Genomic DNA, 20,403 nt, shown 5'->3' with positions numbered 1-20,403 from the left:
TCCTATCTCTAGCCTACAAGCAAATATACATATACCAGTTTGTTCATGCAGTCTACCCCAGGAACTTGTACCCGAGCCCATCTAAAGTGATTTATGCACTGGAAGAAGGACTGGCAGACGGCATCGCACCGGAGGGCATCGCCCCTGAAGGAGCAACCCCAGAAGGCATGGTACCATTCATAGCTCCACCACCAGAACCACCAAAGGCCGAGCTGGCGCTGTTCTGGTGTCCACCATCTTCCTCATAATACGCAGCAATGTTGTAGTACGAGTTGTCAGTGTAGTCAGCCGAGGCATTAATACCGATTTGGATCCACGCGAAGAGACCATCCTCCAATCCCTCGCCCAGGTACAGGTACTCGGGGAAGGGATCATACTCGTCCGATGCCTGCAGAACACTCCACATGTCGTCGGCGTTGGTGGTGATAGCCTGCGTGTTGGTGTTGTAAGGGGAGGTATCCTCGACAGCAGAGCGAAGGACCTCGTTCCAGAAGAGTTGGCCGATGTGGGCGATGCTGCCGGTACCGACTTCCAGGGTGCCATTGGCATTCATCGAGGCGTTGAGATGCGTGAGGAGGTGAGTATGCGTGGCACGTCCGTCATAGTGGCCGGGGAAGATGGTGTTGAACGTAGCCACACCGTCGGCATCGGTCTGCTGGATACCGCGGAGGTACGTGGAGTCCCAGCCGTCAGCGGCGTAGTTGCCGGAGGTAGAGATACCACTGTCTGGGTCAGCAGGGTCCGTCCTCTGGGTGAGTGACGAGTTCATACCTGTAGACACCGGTGGCATTGGCATTCCAGATATCCACCACTGCCCCCTTCACAGGCTTGCAGGTGTTGACGTCGATGTACTGCACCTCAAGGGTGAGGTCAACACCGTCGCAATACTTCTCCTCCTTGACGTTCTGGCGCAGGATCTCTCCCCAGACGTAGTATGGGCCGTCGGTAACGGTAGGGGTTAGGATAGCACTGGTGTTGCCGCCGAAAATACGTGTTTCGGGCGTGTTGGCGGAGTAGTCGAGGATATCGGTCTTGTTGTGGTTGATGGCTTCCCACTTCTCGAGTGCAGCCAGATCACGACGCCACTTGTGAGCATCTTAAATGTCAGCTGGGAGCACGACGAAATGTAGAGGTCATTTACTAGCTGTGATGCCCTTGCTCTGACGGAGCTGGCGGGCAGTGCGGGCACGACGAGCGACATTGCGCTGGTTCAGCTGCTGAGCCTCGGTGGTGCTAGCACAAGCGTCCAGTGCCCGCTTGGCCGCAACGGCATATGCATCGCGAGCGCGAATCTCCCGCTTCAGGGCGCGAGCATCGTGGACTTCGCCGGGGTGGGCGGCGGCAAGAGTGGCAGCCGCGACGAGGAAAAGCTTAGAAAAGTGCATCTTCTTTTGATATCAGACAGTAGACTCTGAAGGGCTACTTGTGTGTCATACTGGCACAACAATGGGCAGCCTTTTAAACTCCTTTGGTTGCTATTCTCCTGAACACGATGGCCCTAGCCGCGTCATCGTCTCCAGACTCAATGAGCGCAGGACCACGCAACGGAGGCATATGTTGCCGACGGTACCTGGCTTAGACTTGAAGAGGCGTAATCCGCGATCAGCGATTGATTCACGATGCTTGGTGATAGCTTGGCTGGGTCAAGCCGCGCTGAAGAGGCGTAATGTGAGGTCTTGGCGCCGCGTATATGGGATCCGCTCTCATGAAGCATCCGCAATGATGGGGAAGAGACGAAGGGAAATGATCGACAAGGGCGACGAATCATGAAACAGGTATTATTTTCCGTTAGCTATGGATCTCGGAGTGCTGCCGTTGGCTTGTCCTCTTCTGGTTTGGTAGTAGACGTATACAAATCACGAAGACGACTCCCGCCAGCTGTGCTTATGGAGTATAGGTGAGCCCCGGTTAGAGAACAGAATAAGCATGCGCATATCGTAGGTGATCATAGGTCAACTTCCTTTGCATATTTCAGGTAAGGTCAAAAGTAAATGGAGAGATAATGTCGAACTATATATAGTATTAAGGTGCCCGAAGCTTAACATACTTTATTGAGCGCGAGTGGGGTTGTATATTCAGTCGTCTATGGAATTCTTGGACCGAGTCGATGGAGAGGACGCTCCACACGTTCTTGTCGCAGTCTGTTTCGAGCCTGAAGCTGAATGTAGCAGCTACAAGCTGACGTATAAAGCAAAGCAGACGGAATGAATGCCAAGTCGCCTGGATTGAATTTGTCTATCTCATAGGGAAGAAACCTGCCTCGGTGACAATATGTGTAAATGAATAGGCCGCAATTAGGCAGCATCGATAAGTGATATTCCGATCACCGACAAATTCGGAGAGATCAGGTAGTTGACAGCACTGTCTTTTCCTATCTCTCTCATAGTCATCAAATTGAACAGACCAGGTTAGGAGTATGGGATGTCTGGGCTAGTCGACGACATTGCTTTCAAGCTGTGCAGCTTCCATCCTTCTGAGTTCGGTCAGTCCGAGTCAAATCGACCTGGAGAACTAGTAAGCACAGAAAACGGGTAAACTAATGTCAGCTATTCTAGTGCTATTTACAAATCCTTCTATGCTAGGTGTTTCACTCTATTCTTGCCCCTGTGGGTTTAGGCAATTCGCCTCGCGCCTAGCTTCGTCCTTGGACTATCTTAGGGATGCAGTCCTCATTCGTCTTACGAATTTCACCATTCTTCCGATTCAAACGTAGAACAAGAAAGGAAACCGGCAATTAAGAATAAGTTTTGCTCTGTCGCCGGCAGAGCCACCTCATGACCACTGTGATTACAATTTGACACACATTCAAGGGTACGCCGCTTCTCCTGCACTTACGGCTTAGGTTCTCTATTAAGAGGATAACTCTAAGCCTCGGCCAAGTGACATCGCATTAGTGGATGACTATCTCTCGCTTTACGACATGTCCTCTAGTGCTTCAACATCTACCGCTGTGGCCACAGCAATGACAAGGCGTGGCAGCGCATGCTGCACCTTATTCACGAAATTGTCTGAGACACGCTAGAGATCAATGAATTGATGGATCTGTATTCGCGTTACGCGCTGTTTATAGTGGATGATAAGGAGAACTTGGAAGGAGCAACGTCTTATGATGTTAGAGACTGTTTCATCGCTTCGGTAGCTGAGGAATTGCCACGGGTTATATTGCGAATGGAGTTCTTTGCACGCGAGGAATTCAGCACGACCGGCCTCTATTAAGAATGGACTTTGGGCACATGATATAACTTTTGTCTGTTTGTGGACGATATTTGCATAGAGTCCGTAGACGTGATGAAGTATCCTGGGGTGAAGTTACTCTGGTGACAGGGGGCCCACTGCAACCCCACGACCGAAACTATGCCGTGCATTCAGACTTTGGGGATGGTGAGACTGACGGAGACGACGAGGATGCTTGGCTGGATGTACATGAGTGTGATTGACTATATGCGTTACTGCAATGTTCTGAATGAGTACGACTGGTGGTTCGATTTGTATGCGCGGCTACCAGACATGATCGACGTGCATGAGCGACTTCCAGGGTCTGGGAAGGGCCGAATCGTCTATTGCGCAAGACGGCGTATGCGGTCACGGCTACGTCAATCCAGATACGCTTCCGGGCTGGGGAGTGGACTGTCGTTCCTGTGCCGACTGACTCATTGAGCTTGCCGAGGGGATATTTGCTTACGAGGGAAAAGGTGGGCATTGGGGTTGGGGTGCCGGTGGCGGTTGGATTGCTCATGAGGGTGTATTTTATTTCTGTTGTGGGGGGAGGAGGAGGCAGGAAGGAGAGGGTTGTTACGGTGACGGATACAGGCCTGGACCTGGACCTGGACCTGGACCTTCCTCCGCCATATCCTGGGTTGGACGATGGATGGTCTACAAATGAGGTTCAGTGTGGATGCCGTCGGTAGAGCTTTTGGGTATTCGCGTGGTCCGCGGCGAGGATGAGCGAGGTGCACGAGTATACCACGGTCCTGGATTTTAATGCACGTCCCGAATGAGCGGTCTCGTACGTAGCGAGTAAGGACCGCATCCTCGTGGCGCTGGGCGAATTCATCGGCATGCAATGTCGTTCAACGCGGCGCATTGGGCAGACCTGTTGTCAGCCATCCACCATAATGGTATCTGACGGGACAGGAGTTGGGTACAGCGTCGTGGGCGTGCAGTACGTTACAGCTGCAGTTAGTAGAGCAAAAAGGCAGGACGCCACGGAAGAAAAGAAAGAGTATGAAGCATGTCCTTTCGCTGGTATTATCCAGATCAAGTTCAACGGTATTTCTCAGATCGAGTCATGCCAAAGCAATCGTCGAACACCCGTCATGCTACATACTAAAAGTCTCTCACTTACCTGCCCTGGTCCTCCTATCTGTCTTCAGCGTTCGGCTCACTGTGACAGCCAATGCCTAAGCAGAAGCAACCTCAGTCTCCGGGGAGCTAACATCGTCCGTAATATCCGAGCTGTCGTCCACCTCCTTGAGATTGCCAAACCAGTCGTTCCGGGACTTGCGCCACCATTCCTCTAGCGCAATGACTGTGATGCCAGCCATGATGACAATGCAGTAGTTGAACAGGCTTGCATCCCCGTCGATAGCACGATCACCATACTGCGGAGCGCACAGCACTGAAAAGGCGAAACTGTTCCAAATAAAGGTGACCACAGCGCAAAGTACTCCCGCTCGGCCCAGATCCCAGAAGCCTGGTCGAAAGGACTTGCGGGTGATAAAGGCGCGGCCAAAACCGACCAAGCCATATGCGGCAATGGAACCAGCTGCAGAGGTAGAGGTCAGGCTGTAGAACGCAACCTGGGAAGGCAACTGGGTGCAGAGGAGGAGAGCGGCGCATGTGGAGATAAAGATAACCGCGTTATGGGGCTGTTTGCTCTTCGACACGCGGCAGAGTACATTGCTGAAAGGGAAAACGGAGTCTCGTGCGATGGCAAAGACCAGTCGGGAAACGGCGACAAGGGAGATGGAGGTGTTCAGAACCGCTCCAATGATTGCGACTGTTGTTGCGACGGCGTGAGCATGGGGACCCAGAGCCAAGGCATACATGTTGATAAATGGCTGTGGCACACTGGTGTCGTAGAATGTTTCGATCGGGGGCATGCAGAACAGGAAGAGGATGATAATGGGGAAACCACAGAGGGCTGAGGCCACGGTCGACCAGAACACTCCTTTGGCGGCGGATTTCCTGGCCGTGACTGTTTCTTCGGCGACATGGCCAGATGCATCCTGACCGACGAGACAGCTGGCGGGCAGATACCAGGACAGAACCCAGTTCAGGCTAGGGGCTGTACCTCCTCCGTTGTAAGTGGAGGTGAAGACATACTCGGCGGACCGGAAGCCATAGGTTTTGGAGACTCCGATGGGCAGCCAGATCATATTCAGGAGAATGTCAACCACGATCACGATGAAGCCTGCGCGAAAAACCCATGCATAGGTGCGGGGCGGGAGGAAGTTCAGCGAAGTTGCAAGCGCCAGGAACAGCAACGACAAAGCCCAGGCAACCGCGCGAGCCTTGACGTCTGATGTTTCATACGGCATCGACGTGTTTGGGTTGAAGGCCACCACTTCGGAAATGACATAGTTGGCCACTCCGAACGAGTCGGTTGCCAGGAATGAAGTCCAAGCGACCAGCGTCCACGCCGCAACAAGAAAAGACACAAACCGGCCGATCTTGCCGCCTCCCCACGAACGGAAAGCCCAGTAGTAGATCGATCCTGCAGCAGGATAGGTGGAACAGGCCTCTGCCAGGGTGGCAGCAGTGATGATAGCCACGATACTTCCAGAAATCCATGAGCTCCACCTTCTTACCGTCAGTTAAATACGAGAAAAACGATAATAAAGAGGACATACATGGCAGCTGGTCCACCAGCACTGAGCGCGATGTAGAAAAGCACACGGATACCGCCGATGCAGTACAGCGCGGAGAAGGAGCAGGCAAAGTTGTCGAATGCACCCCATGCGCGGGCCAGCTCGGATCGATAGCCCAGTTTCAGCAACTGCAGGTCATCGTCGTCTTCTGCAGCATCATTGGTCATGGGTCGTTTCTCTTGGCTCTCTTGGCCTTCTTGGCCGAGGAATTGGGCAACAGGGGTAGTGGCATCCATGGCTTGTTTGACAGTTCGCAATGGAGCAACAAGCTTTGCTCACAGTAACTGAATGAGTCGTGACAATCCTGCTGCGAGATTGATGGAGAAAAGAAACTGGAAGAAAAGATCAAGCCAGCAGCATCAAGAAGAGACTTGATTTTTTTTTTTTTGAACCTTAATAAGGATTAGGTTATTGTGCCTTGCAAATATCGCTAACTGACCAATCACAGGGGAGTACACTTGATGCCTCATATTTCAGGCATTTAGTTGTCCCAATCGTATGGAACAACAGAACGACGACATCAGAACTAGGATATCTTGTACTAGTGCAGGGTCTTAATGTCATTGTACAAGCACTGGATGAGACGGCTCCTTCCCTTCTATCCGCGAGTGAAAGATAGTAGTTTGTGGGAGGATATCATCGCCCCAAGTCTTCATTCAGCAGAGCACCTAGTAACCTGCACAGGGGATAGATACTAGAGACGACGTGAGTCCTATTGTCTGATGTCACCACTTCCATTTTGTCATCCAAGATTGTTTATGACCCTGTCCTAGCAAAACCAGGAAACAGCTGTGGCATGCGTCCTCAGCCCACGCATCCGTGGGGGCAGACTTTGCGGAGGCGTGGGGGTGCAATGTTCAAGGTTCAGACGGGCTGAGACGGCAAACTCTGAGAATGCGGGGGACTTTTCCGGGGACTGGGAATCGGTCAGATGGAGCAGACTACCGTGCTACTAAACAGTATATCGGCACGAATCTCATTAGCTCATTCAACAGCCGGCTAAGCTCGGACCGCACGAACGTGAATGGCCCAGACTCACTGCCGAATGCTTCAACCCCGTGGAGAAATCAAGGACACTGCGTGGGGGTGCATATGCCTATTGATATAAAGAGCTCAGGTCGACCTGTTGAACAGAATTCCCCAACGGCCGGGCATCTGGCCTTCTATTGCTTATACTCAGTGCAACATGACCTCCAAACCAGCCTCCTTCCATGACGAAGGCCAAATGGCCAAACCCACTGGCCTCGACGCCATCCACACCGTTCGGATTCCCCTGACCGAAGAAGACAGCAAGCGCATCTGTCGCAAGACTGACCGTGTTATTCTCGTTATTCTGGTTTGGGTATACTTCCTTCAGATTCTTGATAAATCTGTGCTCGGATATGGCGCCACATTTGGCCTCCAAGCCGACGCTCACCTCACGGGGAACCAGTACTCGCTTGTTGGATCAATCGCCCCTATCGCTCAGCTGGCTTGGCAACCATTTTCTTCGTTCTTGATTGTCAAAGTACCGCATCGGATTCTGATGCCTTCCTTGGTCCTCGGATGGGGCATCGCGCAGACATGCATGGCGGCATGCCATAGCTTTGGCGGCTTAATGGCCACGCGGTTCTTCCTTGGTCTTTTCGAGGCTGGCTGCTTGCCACTGTTCTCCATCATCACCAGTCAATGGTACCGTCGTGCGGAGCAGCCGATCCGTGTCGCGGCCTGGTACAGTACCAACGGGTTGGCGACGATCGTGGCCGCCGCCCTGTCCTACGGCCTGGGACATATCAAGTCGGATCTGCTCAAGGAGTGGCAGATGTAAGCTACATCACCCAATATTTGAAATCACAACTAATCAGGCCAGTATCTTCCTCTTCGTCGGCCTCATCACGGTCATCTCCGCCCCAATCGTCTACTGGAAACTGGACAACGACATCGTCTCCGCCCGCTTCCTGACCGAACAAGAGAAACTGCAAGCGATGGAACGGCTCCGCGCGAACCAGACCGGCGCCGGAAGCCGCGAATTCAAGCTCTCGCACATCGTCGAAGCCGGCCTCGAGCCAAAGACATACCTCTGGATTGCGATGGCCATGCTCCTCAATATCGGCGCCAGCGTGACCAACGTCTTTGGCCCGCTGATCCTCAAGGGTCTCGGTTTCAACAAGTACACCACCACCTTGCTGAACATGCCGTTCGGTGCGCTACAATGGATCGTGATCCTGCTGGCTAGTTACCTGGCGCAAAAGGCCCGGTTGAAGGGCGCGGTCCTGGCGGCGTTCATGGTACCAGTTGTGGCCGGGCTAGCGATGCTGCATGCCCTGCCGCGCAGTGGGTCGGTGCAAGGCGCGCTGATGGCGGGATACTATCTGCTTGCGTTCCTGTTTGCCGGCAATCCGCTGGTGGTGTCGTGGATGGTTGGCAATACGGCCGGTATGACGAAGAAGTCGGTCGTGATGAGTCTGTACAATGCAGCCAGTGCGGCTGGTAATATCGTCGGACCGCTTCTGTTCAGCTCGGCGGATGCGCCGACGTACCATCCTGGCCTGCAAGCTTGTTTGGGGATTTTTGTGGCGCTGGTCGCTGTTGTCTTGATCCAGTGGGCTGACCTGGTCCTGTTGAACAAGCTGCAGGAGAAGAAACGGGTGCGGAATGGGAAGCCGGCCAAGATGGTGGATCGCTCGATGGAGGATCACTATCACGGCGCGGGAGGCGATGAGGAGGGTATGCAGGAGGAGATGGGCAATAATGGACTGCTGGATGTCACTGACCGGGATAATGACGAGTTTGTATATATCTATTAGTATTGAGATAGGCCAAAGACATTCCATCCATCATCTCATATGCGGTAGCCTAGCCGTGTCTCCAACGAGGCCCAGTGATTGGCCGCCTCTATTGCCGAATACGGGCAATAAGAGGCATCAGGATAATTCCCGCTTGGTGCGCCCCACCCGTCACATGAGGAGCTCACGTATTAAAACGTCATCTCCTCCCTTTGTCCAGAGATGCATCAAATCAGGAAATATTCAATATGAGGTTTTCTCAAGCCATGTCAAAGGCAGCTTCAACAGTAGGACAATATGCTGGCAGATACATCTATCCCGCAGAAACCTCTCGTCATCTCGCTACCCTTCTGGGCTTCCCATCGAGACACTCGATCGCTTCAGCCTACTATGACAGCGCATGTACCGATATAGCCAATCTCGCCTCTGCAATCTCAGCGTTTGAGCCTGTTCGGCTGTACTCCCGACCTGAGGACCTCCCCAAAGCTCAGTCGATGGTCAACCAGGCCATTCCCAGGTATACCGGCAACGCCGCGAATATCTCCACCATTCCGCTTGCAACAAATCATCTCTGGGTTCGGGATACCGGACCTGTATATGTGCTCGGCACTGGAGATGCCCGCTCACGCCGGTTCGCCATCAACTTTCGCTTCCGCGAGTGGGGAAAGAGGGACGACATGGAGAACCAAGACCGCGCGCCCGATGGGCTGGACTGGCCTATCATGAACACTGAGCAATTGGACGAGAACGCCACCTTTGCCAGGAGAGTTATAGAGACTGATGTCTTTCCTGCTCCGGTGACACTCGTCGAGTCCAAAGTCTGTCTGGAAGGCGGCGCATTAGTCGTGGACGGGGAGGGTACCCTCCTAGCCACAGAAAGCAGTATCATCAACGACGACCGCAATGCAGGCCTCTCGCGGAGCGAGATCGAAGCAGAGCTACGACGCTTGCTGGGGGTTGAGAAAATCATCTGGTTCCCTGGCCGGAAAGGTCTCGATATTACCGATGTGCATGTTGATGCTGAGGTGAGCTTTATCCGGCCAGGTGTGGTTGTTCTCTCGAGGCCCCATGCGAGTGTGCCTCGGCCCTGGCTTGATGTTTACGAGGAAATCCGAGAGATTCTCACTCAGTCAGTGGACGCAAAGGGCCGTCCGTTTGAGATTCATACGGTGGACGAGCCGGACCCTGCTCTTCTCGGGCATTCGTCCTATGACGAACCGGCGACTAACTACGTGAACTTTTACTTTGTCAATGGCGGCTTGATCCTGCCTCAGTTCGGCGATGAAGTGAGAGATCGGGCGGCTGTGGAGACATTTCAGAAGCTATGTCCTGGCCGAGTGATACGGCCTGTGTATGTGCATGCGCTTCCATTAGCTGGTGGTGTGATTCATTGTGCGACTCAGCCTGTTATTGCCGTGCAGGAGGACTAAAGGCTGTAGGATAGTGATCAAACAGGAGGTAGGAACGACATATAATTCAATCGCTGGCAAAGAAGCGCCTGTTTTGTTCTTGTTCCTCTTGCCCTAGGTGGTAGCATCTACCTTCTCCTGTGCACTCCCACACTTTGTTGCGGCAGCAACACAGTGCATACACATGAGTAACAGTCGGGAACGCCAGGCATGGGGTCACACTTGCCGCTCTGAGACTGGCCCTGATTCCGGCACTAAGTATCACATTCCCGGGGTCCTTGCTACGGCTGCCACACCGGGGGGAGCACATTTGGGGGGAGGTTAGGGTGGCGCTCAGCAGGAGGGTAGCGAGGATGCTGGCGAAATGCATTGTGTTCTTGATAGTGTTAGATTGGTCGGAGATAGAGCATTCGAGACGTACCTTGGCTTGCTTCAGACAAGGCAGACTTAGTAGGGTAGGTATTGGATTTTTGTACTGTTTAACATATATGTTACCTACTGTAACTACCTCTATAAACTTCCTATCTATATATAGTAGAGCTTAGTTGCTATAGTAGTATAGTGATATTGATGGAGATAAGCTAGCTTAGCCTTATAGGTCTATAATTTTAGTTGTCATTAGTACCAACTGGCAACTGCAAATTCGATATTTCCAAATATTGGTATCTCAGCCGCATTCGGTAAAAGCTCCAGCTAATAAGGCGGTGTCACACTAAGCACTGCTTTAGAGACACAGAAGGTGACTTACAATCCTATATAGGACTGTGCTTAGGTGCTAGACAAGCTTTGGATGGGAAATCATATTAATGATTTATTTTTATCAGAGGAGTGGTGGTCTGAGCTTCTATGGGGGTCTGGGTTTATCATTAAAATAGAGCCTATTTCTTACCACTTCTCTCTATTTAGAAAAGGCTATGCTTTTGAAGCCCACTACCTCATACTAGTGAGGAAGGTGGAATAAGAGCCACTTCTAGGGCCATATCCACTACCTATATATCTGAAACCAACAACATTGAGCAGGACGGAAAGGCTCTTCACTAAAAATCTGGTAAGTGAAGACCTGGAGCGGCTGCTTGGAGGTATAGAAGATACTAAGAAGGTTTTATGTATTGGAAAGGACTTTACTTGTAAGGCTTTTGAATTAACTTCATTCTTTGGGTTTGAATGCTAACCTCTATACTTGATGGATGTTTCAAGCGCCATAAAAGTTGATTCATTAGCACTTTCGAAGACTTACCATTCGCCCCGGACACTGTAAATATAGTGCTCGCCTTGTGGCAAATGGATAATGTGCTAGATATAGAAAAAGCCATCCAATAAATGAGTGGTGTAGTCAGTTGATCAGATTTAAAAATAGTGATTATTCAGGGAGGCCTCATAACAAGTAGTCCAACTTTTGAGCTCAGTCAGTTGGTCTCCTCTACTAGGCCACCAGGGACATATTCTACACTCTGCAATGGGGTGTCTCGCAAAATACAGGTTTAGTAATACTACTTTTCACCAGAACAACGCCGCCTATAAGTTCCAGGAAGAGAACCTTCAGGAGCGTTGTACTGCAACAGCGGAATTCCTAGCTGAAATTTGGCTAAACACCATTCCCAACAGGAAGTCATCAAGAAAGCACTCGCGGAACGGATGCACCTTCTTTTGAGAGGCGATAACCATATGGTTTCTCACGGAATGGTTGCGATAGTTGCCCGCCCTTCTCGTAACTAAGATGAACTGATTTTCCATGGGATATTCTCACTTTTCAACAATAGGATTTCATGCATCTACTGACATGGAGGTTTTTGTACTGCATGTTGCATTTTGAGCACGGGGAGGAAGCAGATACAACAGAGGAAAAACAATACAATACAGAAGTCCTCCACTCTTCTTGGGTGACAGCCACTTATGCACCATGCAAGGAAACAACTCAGGATTGTACCAAGCTACCTCAAGCCATCGTTGTTAACTATATCCAAGTCTCTAAAGCTCCTGAATAGACGCAAATCGCGGAAATCCCTCACCGCTTATGGCGTGGGCCAGCCATTCTCACTGATGGTACGGAAAAGGATTCCGGATGTAGTCTGCCACCCACCACCCCTTGCTGGGTCAACAAACACGACTACCGCTTCCTCCCAGCCTCGTTACCATCCCCTGGGTGCCGCGAGATAGCGCAACCCCGTTTAATCTCATCGGGCCTCCAGTGCCAATGCTTCTAGCTTTACTTCCAATAAGTTCGTGTCAGCTACCGTATCATTTCTCAAGACCTCCACTTGGGCTTTTGCTCAGAAGTGCTCACTCGGCCATCGCCATGATTTCTGGGATCTTATCGAGCCAGGTCCCGCCCAAGAAGCCGATATTTCTCCATGTGCGGTCATTGGGGAGCTTCATTACCGTCATCGTGGCAGTTTCCATTTTTACAGTATGATATCTGTTGTTCCCTCTTTGGCTGTCTTGCCGCGACTGATTCTGGAACCAAGGATATGTTTCTGTACGGGTTGGTGCAATTGTATAGCTAAACTCGCTGTATTCTCACAGATCTAACTGATTCCCGGCATTGCAGATTGTTCCTGTGACTCCTACTGCCCTAGAACAGAGAGTTATATTTGCAAGAGGTGATGGTCTGTGATTCATTTATCCTTGTCCTAGGAATGATAACTAACCTGTATGAATTTCAGAACAACAGTGGACATCTAACTTGCTCGCTCTTTATGGTGCTGCATTATTCATTTCTGCTCGTCTGTGCTTCCCTTATGGGCTCCCTACCTTGTCAAAACTTCGAATTAATAAAATATATACCATCTCGGGCTACATAGCGGATCGAATGGGATCACGCCGATGGCCATATCTCACCGGCCTTATTGCCCTGGCAGCCTCTACTACAGTGCTCTGTGTCCGTACCTCACTTGGCCTGTGGATCGCCGGACGTCTTCCAGGGCGCATCCGCAGGAGTTTTCTGGACGGTGGGTTTGGCGCTACTTGTCGATTCGGTTGAGAAAGAACAACTTGGGCAGTCCTTAGGTTATATAGGCATGGCTATGAGCTTGGGCTCCCTGACAGGACCACTACTTGGAGGTGTGATCTACCAGAATGGTGGTTATTACGCCGTATTTGGCACCGCATTCGGGTTGATTGGGGTTGACATCTTGTTGAGAACTGCTGTTATTGAAAAAAAGCACGCGAGACGATGGCTGGAGAATGGCGGGCTTCAGGAAATCACGATGAGTGCTCGAAGAAAATCAGAGATCAAGGCGACGCTCAATATCACATCCACTCCCGACGCACCTCGAGATGAGGAGAATAATATCTGCAGGACAGTGAATGCTACTCGGGAGGCTCCATCTACAGACCTTACTTCGACTGTCAACCCCGGGCGCCGTCTCCCTACTACTCTCATTCTCCTTTTCTCCCCGCGCCTACTTTGCGTCTTCTGGGGTTTCCTCATAGTAAGCCTTCTTCTTGGTGCATTCGACGGCGTCCTTCCCCTCGTCGTCTTCGACACCTTCCACTGGAAACAGGCAGGTCAAGGTCTGATCTTTATTCCCCTTTCTGTACCCCAGCTCGTCGAGCCCGCTGTCGGAGCTCTCATCGACCGGCTTCCGCATTCCCGACACTATCTGGCATTCGGGGCGTTCCTCTGCACCATTCCACCCTACGTCTGTCTTCAATTCATCTTACATGACTCCATAGAGCATAAAGTGCTCCTCTGTGGGTTACTTTTCGCTTTGGGGCTTTGTATCGCCTTTATTCTTCCTGCAGCAGGGTACGAGATCAATGCGGTGGTCGTTGAGAAGGAGCAAATAGATCCGCAAGCTTTCGGAAAAGGAGGTGCTATAGCACAGGCATATGGCCTGACAAATTTAGCGTTTGCTCTGGGTAGCCTTGTCGGTCCTATCTTGGCAGGTTTTATTTGGGATAGCGCAGGGTGGGCAACGATGACTTGGGGTCTTGCCATCATTAGTGGGGTATCGGCTTTACCGGCCTTGCTCATGTCAGGCAGGTGGTCTGACATGAGACAGGAGATAGAAAGGAACGAATATGCAAATTGAATGGCGTGGAGGCATAAATATGCTTACGCACCAGTTAGGATTGAATTGATGGGTACAGTTTTGCTATATACTGACAGATAACCGGTCTTCCGAAGCCACGAAGAGGTCTGAGAATATAACGAATAGATTTACAATCTAATCCAACGAAAGGATAGAAGAAATCTAGCTGCATATGTACACATGAAATTCTATGCCACAGGGACCTTTTGGAAGACATGTCACTGAAGCCACCGGTGTTGACCCAGTCATCGAAAGCCGGAGAGAATCACTCACAATGTGGTCTGTCGTCTTGAGGGCGATATAGCACGGCACACCGCGGCGAGACCGACGAATATTGGCAACAATATCCTTTACAGAAGGAGATGTTTGGGTCAAATCGAGCCCGGCGTCTGTAAATGCTGGTCCCCAGGGCGGTTCGATGATGTAGATGTCCGTCGGGTGTGGGTCGGTGGGTAAATTTGCCAAAAGTTTGCGATAATCTGTTAAAAATAACTGAAAGTTCACGGGAACTGTTGATTTGGATGTCTTTCGGAGGAGACTGAGGTTGTGCAGAGTGGCCTTATATACAGAGGGGTCCATCTCGGATGCGAACACCGGACAACCAAGGCGACATCCCACATGATAGGATATGTTGCCAGAGCCACAGAAAAGATCGAAGATAGCTCCCTGGCCTTTATTACCGGGCCTTAGTTCAGGCTCTGCCTGCATTCCCATGAGGTTTTGAAATTGCATGGCAAGAGCATCGACGTGCGCGTCTATAGACGCTTCAACCACTGTACGGCCCAGGATATTGAAGTCACGTGCCGCCAGCTCGGAGGCGGTGAGGCCGTAGAGACTGAACAAGGACTCATCACCATATATTAGATCCCCAGCCATGCACAGCTGTTTGGCGGTGGCGAGTTGGTCCCGGTATAATCCAAGCATAAGATCTCGGAAGGCGAAATAGCGTCTAGATTGATCTGATCCGGTAAGAGTTGGGTCGGCCATACTTGATGTCAAGAGGCATGGGAAAGCTGAAGGCGATGGTTGTTGGTTATTTCTTCCTACTACATTCCAAGCGACGCTGCGATACTGTTAAATATGTGAGGACCTTTCATTGATAGTAAGGAGCTAGGCCAAAGTGGGCCGGTGTAAGTCAGCGAAAGTTGATAGTTCAATTATGGCGCCGGGGATGCATCGGGGCTACTAGTAGTAACCGCATAATACGCAACCGAAGATACAAAGAGCAAACAAAGAGCATGGTGTTCCAAAATTTATGCATCTGCAGACATAACCACGCGTCCTCGCAGAAGCCCACATATTTCCAGGTTCTGCGGTATACAGGTAACGATAATTCGATAGTAGTCTGTCACAAATAGGCGGTCTGTAGACGATGCCTGTACTGAGGAACAGCAGTCCTTTCTTCCATTCCCAACATCCCCGTTCACTTCACCCCGCAGGTCGATAGTAGAAGAAAGCATGCTGGCAGAGACACGTGAAAAATCCCACACACATGTGTTGCGATTTCTATCTATCCCCTGTCTACACTGCTGGTGCAGGGTTACTGTATACTGTGACATAGGGACCTTGTTTTTTCCTAGCATGTCTCTCAATCATATGTTGGGCTACACGGTATTCATCGTCAGTTTTCTCACTAGCGCCCGAAAATTCGCGAAATAGCAACTGCCTGGAGTTTATGGGAAACTTACTATGCATTTCCTTGGATCATTTGATGAGTGGTGATATGACCAGACCAACCAATCTCCTCAAATAGGGATGTGAGGACCTCGGTAACAACCTTATCATAATTCTCACGGAGGAGAAAACAGGCGTGGGGGCAGGGTCGGGATTTGTTGGGGATAATTCCCAGTTCCAGTTCGAAGTCACGTACTCCCTGCAAGAGCTTCGAAAGATGACGTTCCACAATGTTTGGACATTGAAAAAAAAAAGCCCCTTCTCAATGTCGTCACTGTGCAAACGACTCCCCAGAGTCCAAAGATCGTGGACTGCAGCCAGGCATATATTCTAGCTCTGGGCTGATCAGGCTCTTTACAGTCAACCGCAATGAAGCTCTTGGGAACGTGCGTGGTCTCGGCAAGGGGCTCGTCTATTTTGGGAAGCCCAAGAGTAAATGGGGTCTCTCTCCAGAAAAAGAAAGACTGTATACCATCCACCATGATGCGCAGGGGATCTACGCCAGCAGTAGTGGACCTAATCGGAGGGACAAAATAAGGCTTAGCCGTGACTGAATTTCGCGGAGATCGAGTACAATGATTTTCTGGGACTTGATCTGGAGGTCCCTGGTGCGGTCCTCGTGATGGCGTGCCTCATGATTCGAAAAGGTGACGATATTGTCAAAGCGATCAAATAAAGTCAATACCAGTCTGTTTATAGCCAGGGTCTTCGAGAAGTTGTCTTGCAGTAAGTTCATTTATCGGGCCCCGTTCAGTCCCAGCGTCGGGGCCGACGGGCTCGACAGCTATGCGAACGCATGACTTCGAGCCCTGTTGATAGTTAACGCCAATTTCCCATGGCTCGCCATGGCTGGCCCAGAAAACATGACGGCCAAACCAATTTATTCCTTTTGGTATTAGGGAAAGGGGCTGCCTTTGGAAGGATAACTGAATGAAGCATAACATATGTTGATATTGACCTCCCACGCTATAGTTCACGGCCTCCAGATGAGCTGCAATGATAGGACCCAGCTTCTCCCACCACTGACGATGATCAGGATCGCGAAACCTGACGGAGCGATTCAGCATCTGCTATGGTGATTCTACGAACTTGCTCTGGGTCTGCTCTAATAATCCTTGCGTGTGCTCGTCGTGTGAAATAGTTATTGTTGGATCGGAAAATAGAGTTGTTGGTGCGAGGACAAAGCAACTATCATCCAAAACCAGAGAATGGCCCATGCCCATGTAATAATGACCATTGGGTATAAAGCTTTCCACGTACAAGCATGCGTAACCTAACTTCTCATTAGACATGAGGTTTCTCCAGGTTAGTCATAGACTAGGCAGGTTTTGCGTGGAGCACCATGCATGGGATGTCGAGAACCACATCCCTGAACTCCATTCACTGTGTGCTTCGAGTGTTCGTCAATGCCATAAATGAAACATCCTTAGTGTCTGTACTTATGCTTGAGCAGGACTGCAGCATTAGTATCCCATTAGTCTAAGGTAAGGGATCTTTAAGTACTTCAACTTTCTACGAAGCATACTTTAATGTTGCCTTAAGCCTGTACGCCCCTCACCTCCAGATGAATTACGTGACCCCTGGATGTTACCTATTATCCCCATTGACTGACTTTTACAGGTTGTGATACGTCTAAACCCCGCATGTTGTCGATTTTCAATCTCTCCAAAAAAACAAAAAAACAAAAAAAAAAAAAAGTTTTGGAGTTTCTTATGTTCTCGATAAGCTCATGTTGTATTCCAAAGTGAGATGCAAGTTGAAGAGGCAAATGAAACTGTTGGCGTGGAATACAGCGAATATAATTCTTCAAGTCTACATCTCAGTAAGCGCGTAAGATGCACCCAATGTCTTTGGTTGTTTTTATTTTCCAACTTCATAGTTGAACTGATCTACACAATACACCCCCGCCACGGAGGAGAAACATTGTCGTTTTGATCGAACTAGGTATCTGTAGTAACATGCAGTTCTTTACCGCTGAATTTGTACCCAGGGAAGGGGAAAAAGGCGTCTAGGGCTTTTCGAGTGGGACTGGGGTCGTCCCGCTCATATGTATGTGTGTAGGCAAGTCATCCCGAACATTCCTACCCTCGATGTCCGAGGTTTCAGAAGATCTCGACCGAATATGTCTGAGACATTGACACATCATACGTTTCTTGCTCTATTAGATTGTCCCAAATAAAAAATGTATTCGTAAATGGCGCGTCGAAGTCATGGATTTGATGAAAAGACTAATAAAATTGGTTATATTGGTATTTGAAGATCTTGCAAGTGGAGCTAGGGTCCCGTAATCCGTTAAGGTGGAACGATAATATATCTAGGGGACACAAGACCCGAAGATTAAGGATAAATAACATTACCCACGATCTAGGTCATGGACCATAGATCTCCACTGAGTAGCATTAGGTAAAAACGACTATTACAACCTTGCATAAATCCGATCCTAATCTCGCCGACTTTTTGTATGTGCCTCGCTCAGAAGGTATTGGTTGCATTGCTACCTAGGTAGGCCTATCCATGATTTTAGACACAGAAATAGCGGTCAGCTATCTAGCGGTCAGCAATCTTTGAGAAGAGATAGATGCGTCTTAGCAAAAGAATAAATTGAAACTGAGTCTACCGAATCGTTGAACTGGAACTACGTATGCAACATGTACAAGCCGCATAACACCTGCAGAAACTTTTTATGATCAGCGGTAGATGCAAATCTGTGTACAAATAGAGTCACGTATAGAGACGTACAAGGGAACAAGACTCAACGTTTGTCAGATCCACACCTGGTTTGGACTGAGAAAAACAAAGTTCGACTGCTGTTTTGACAGGTAGAATGTGAGATGTAGCGACTAGTGTGGCCCAATAGGAACGGATCTATATTAATACTCGATGATTTCGCTGGCATAATAGAATGTTCCCTCCCTGACTGTCTGTCTTCGTTGCCACTTCTTTCAATAGTGATTATACACCCGTCGCAATACAATGACTGTCGGCGCAGAGGAGCTCTTCGATGCCATTGGCCAACAGTACGAGGATGTCTATGCCGAAAATCCTGGCCTCGAGGAAGTCATACAACTTGCCCTCGCAGAACTCAAGCCAAAAAGTCAAGTTCTTGATGTTGGATGTGGCACTGGAAAGCCAGTAGCCAGTAACATTGCCCGCGCTGGCCACGATGTCTATGGCATTGATGTCTCTCAGAAGATGGTCGACATAGCCAGAGAACAAGTCCATGGCCAGTTTGAGAAAGCAGATATGCTGGCGTTTGAGCCAACCACCAGATTTTCTGCGATTTTTGCTATATTCTCCTTGTTCCAGCTCTCCCATGTCGATACTTATTCTATGATGTTCAAGTTCTCAGACTGGCTTCAGAAAAGCGGCATTCTTGTTCTGGGCACTATACCTAGCACGAGCTTAATCAAAGATCGGAGTCTTTATGATTCCACAGGCCAGATCGTTCGGCATGTGGAGCTACCATTCATGGGACAGAGACAACTTACAACTTTATACTCCATGGACGGATGGAGGACCCTTTTACAAAAGGCTGGCTTTGATATAAAAGTAGAGAGATTTTTCTCCTTCACAGCAAAGCAACCATACAAGGATGAGATTCAGAAACACTATTTCATTATCGCACAGAAGACGGTGGATCATGCGCTTATGGGACCTTACCCGCTTCCAACGTCCTATCGCGGACCGCATCCGCTTTGCGAAGGTTCCTGGGCCCCTTTCGCAGAGAGACTAGTGCGAGACGAATTCGACGCCGTGTTGGACTTGCTGAAGAATAACGCCAATGTATTGGATGTTGGGAGCGGCTATGGAAGTAAGGTCTTTTCTCGTTTGGTTCTGGAGGAGCGCTAACGCTTCATGAATTCCATCTACAGAGCTCCCTATGGCTGTCGCTCAGCGGGGAGGCAAGGCATATTCAATAAAATCCAATGCAGAACGAAATTCGCTGCAGGTGCAAAAGGAACAGAATGTTGAGATTCGCGTGGGATCAGCCGAGAATATTCCGTTCCCAGATGGAAATTTCGATGCTGTCGTCGCGATGTGGGTGATGCATTACGTGGATGACTTGGAAGCTTCACTTCAGGAAATGGCACGAGTCGCGGATATTAACAATCCAAATGCCCGACTCATTGTCGTTCAAGGCGCACCAGACAATCAGGTTGTAAACCTGCTGAATGACGTTTGCGTCCCTCTGAGCCGTGAAAACACCCGTGACCATCAGGGATATCTTCTGTATACTGCAGCTAAGGTATTCTCCGAACGCGGGTTTGGACAGATCGAAACATTCCGTGTCAATGCGTTCTGTGCATTTCCGGAGAAGGATATGATGGAGAGATGTACCAAAGCCGCCGAGGTTTTGGTTGGACTCTGGTTCAAGGAGGACCCCAATTATGCGAAGATGACGGAAGCCCTCATTCCTCATTTGGAGCTCCACTTTAGAGATCGTGAGCATGCCATAGGGAATGAAGCGGTGATTCTCATGGCGCGGCCTTTTCTATCAAGTTGATGCCACTTCCATCATGGATAATCGCTCTTTCATTCTAACCAATCTTATCGAGATGACCAACGTTGTGACAGTTGATACGGGGATTTACGGCGCTCAATACGGTGGACTGCTGACGAAAGGTTGAGAGCTTACATTAACGTGGCACAT

At 49.9% G+C, this 20,403-nt stretch overlaps 8 protein-coding genes across 8 annotated transcripts; 5 read left to right on the top strand and 3 right to left on the bottom strand.

Annotated features, from left to right (window-relative positions):
• Positions 1–91: 91 nt before the first annotated feature.
• ALT_2498 (intradiol ring-cleavage dioxygenase) lies at positions 92–1,385 on the bottom strand (the record flags this gene model as incomplete). The annotated part of the gene is made up of 3 exons (XM_033562120.2): positions 92–722; positions 772–1,096; positions 1,142–1,385. The coding sequence occupies 3 exons, from the start codon at positions 1,383–1,385 to the stop codon at positions 92–94; spliced, it is 1,200 nt and encodes a 399-aa protein (XP_033418011.1).
• Positions 1,386–3,354: 1,969 nt separating this feature from the next.
• On the top strand, positions 3,355–3,908 carry ALT_2497 (uncharacterized protein; the record flags this gene model as incomplete). Its single annotated transcript, XM_033562119.1, has 2 exons — positions 3,355–3,488; positions 3,536–3,908. 2 exons carry the CDS (start codon positions 3,355–3,357, stop codon positions 3,906–3,908), a joined length of 507 nt encoding a protein of 168 aa, XP_033418010.1.
• Positions 3,909–4,400: 492 nt separating this feature from the next.
• Positions 4,401–6,106, bottom strand: ALT_2496 (amino acid permease; the record flags this gene model as incomplete). Its single annotated transcript, XM_033562118.2, has 2 exons — positions 4,401–5,802; positions 5,853–6,106. The coding sequence occupies 2 exons, from the start codon at positions 6,104–6,106 to the stop codon at positions 4,401–4,403; spliced, it is 1,656 nt and encodes a 551-aa protein (XP_033418009.1).
• A 950-nt stretch (positions 6,107–7,056) lies between these two features.
• Positions 7,057–8,656, top strand: ALT_2495 (putative MFS transporter; the record flags this gene model as incomplete). Its single annotated transcript, XM_033562117.1, has 2 exons — positions 7,057–7,673; positions 7,720–8,656. The coding sequence occupies 2 exons, from the start codon at positions 7,057–7,059 to the stop codon at positions 8,654–8,656; spliced, it is 1,554 nt and encodes a 517-aa protein (XP_033418008.1).
• A 227-nt stretch (positions 8,657–8,883) lies between these two features.
• On the top strand, positions 8,884–10,065 carry ALT_2494 (agmatine deiminase family protein; the record flags this gene model as incomplete). The annotated part of the gene is made up of 1 exon (XM_033562116.2): positions 8,884–10,065. The coding sequence occupies one exon, from the start codon at positions 8,884–8,886 to the stop codon at positions 10,063–10,065; it is 1,182 nt and encodes a 393-aa protein (XP_033418007.2).
• A 2,788-nt stretch (positions 10,066–12,853) lies between these two features.
• ALT_2493 (uncharacterized protein) lies at positions 12,854–14,078 on the top strand (the record flags this gene model as incomplete). The annotated part of the gene is made up of 2 exons (XM_033562115.2): positions 12,854–12,992; positions 13,090–14,078. The coding sequence occupies 2 exons, from the start codon at positions 12,854–12,856 to the stop codon at positions 14,076–14,078; spliced, it is 1,128 nt and encodes a 375-aa protein (XP_033418006.2).
• Positions 14,079–14,266: 188 nt separating this feature from the next.
• ALT_2492 (uncharacterized protein) lies at positions 14,267–15,065 on the bottom strand (the record flags this gene model as incomplete). Its single annotated transcript, XM_089599355.1, has 2 exons — positions 14,267–14,281; positions 14,352–15,065. 2 exons carry the CDS (start codon positions 15,063–15,065, stop codon positions 14,267–14,269), a joined length of 729 nt encoding a protein of 242 aa, XP_089456501.1.
• Positions 15,066–18,725: 3,660 nt separating this feature from the next.
• On the top strand, positions 18,726–20,256 carry ALT_2491 (uncharacterized protein; the record flags this gene model as incomplete). Its single annotated transcript, XM_089599354.1, has 2 exons — positions 18,726–19,563; positions 19,625–20,256. 2 exons carry the CDS (start codon positions 18,726–18,728, stop codon positions 20,254–20,256), a joined length of 1,470 nt encoding a protein of 489 aa, XP_089456500.1.
• Between the last annotated feature and the right edge of the window lie 147 nt (positions 20,257–20,403).

Source organism: Aspergillus lentulus (assembly GCF_001445615.1).
Source record: "Aspergillus lentulus DNA, contig: Alt04, strain: IFM 54703, whole genome shotgun sequence".
Classification (NCBI taxonomy): domain Eukaryota; kingdom Fungi; phylum Ascomycota; class Eurotiomycetes; order Eurotiales; family Aspergillaceae; genus Aspergillus; species Aspergillus lentulus.
This window is presented reverse-complemented; position numbering and strand designations above follow the sequence as displayed.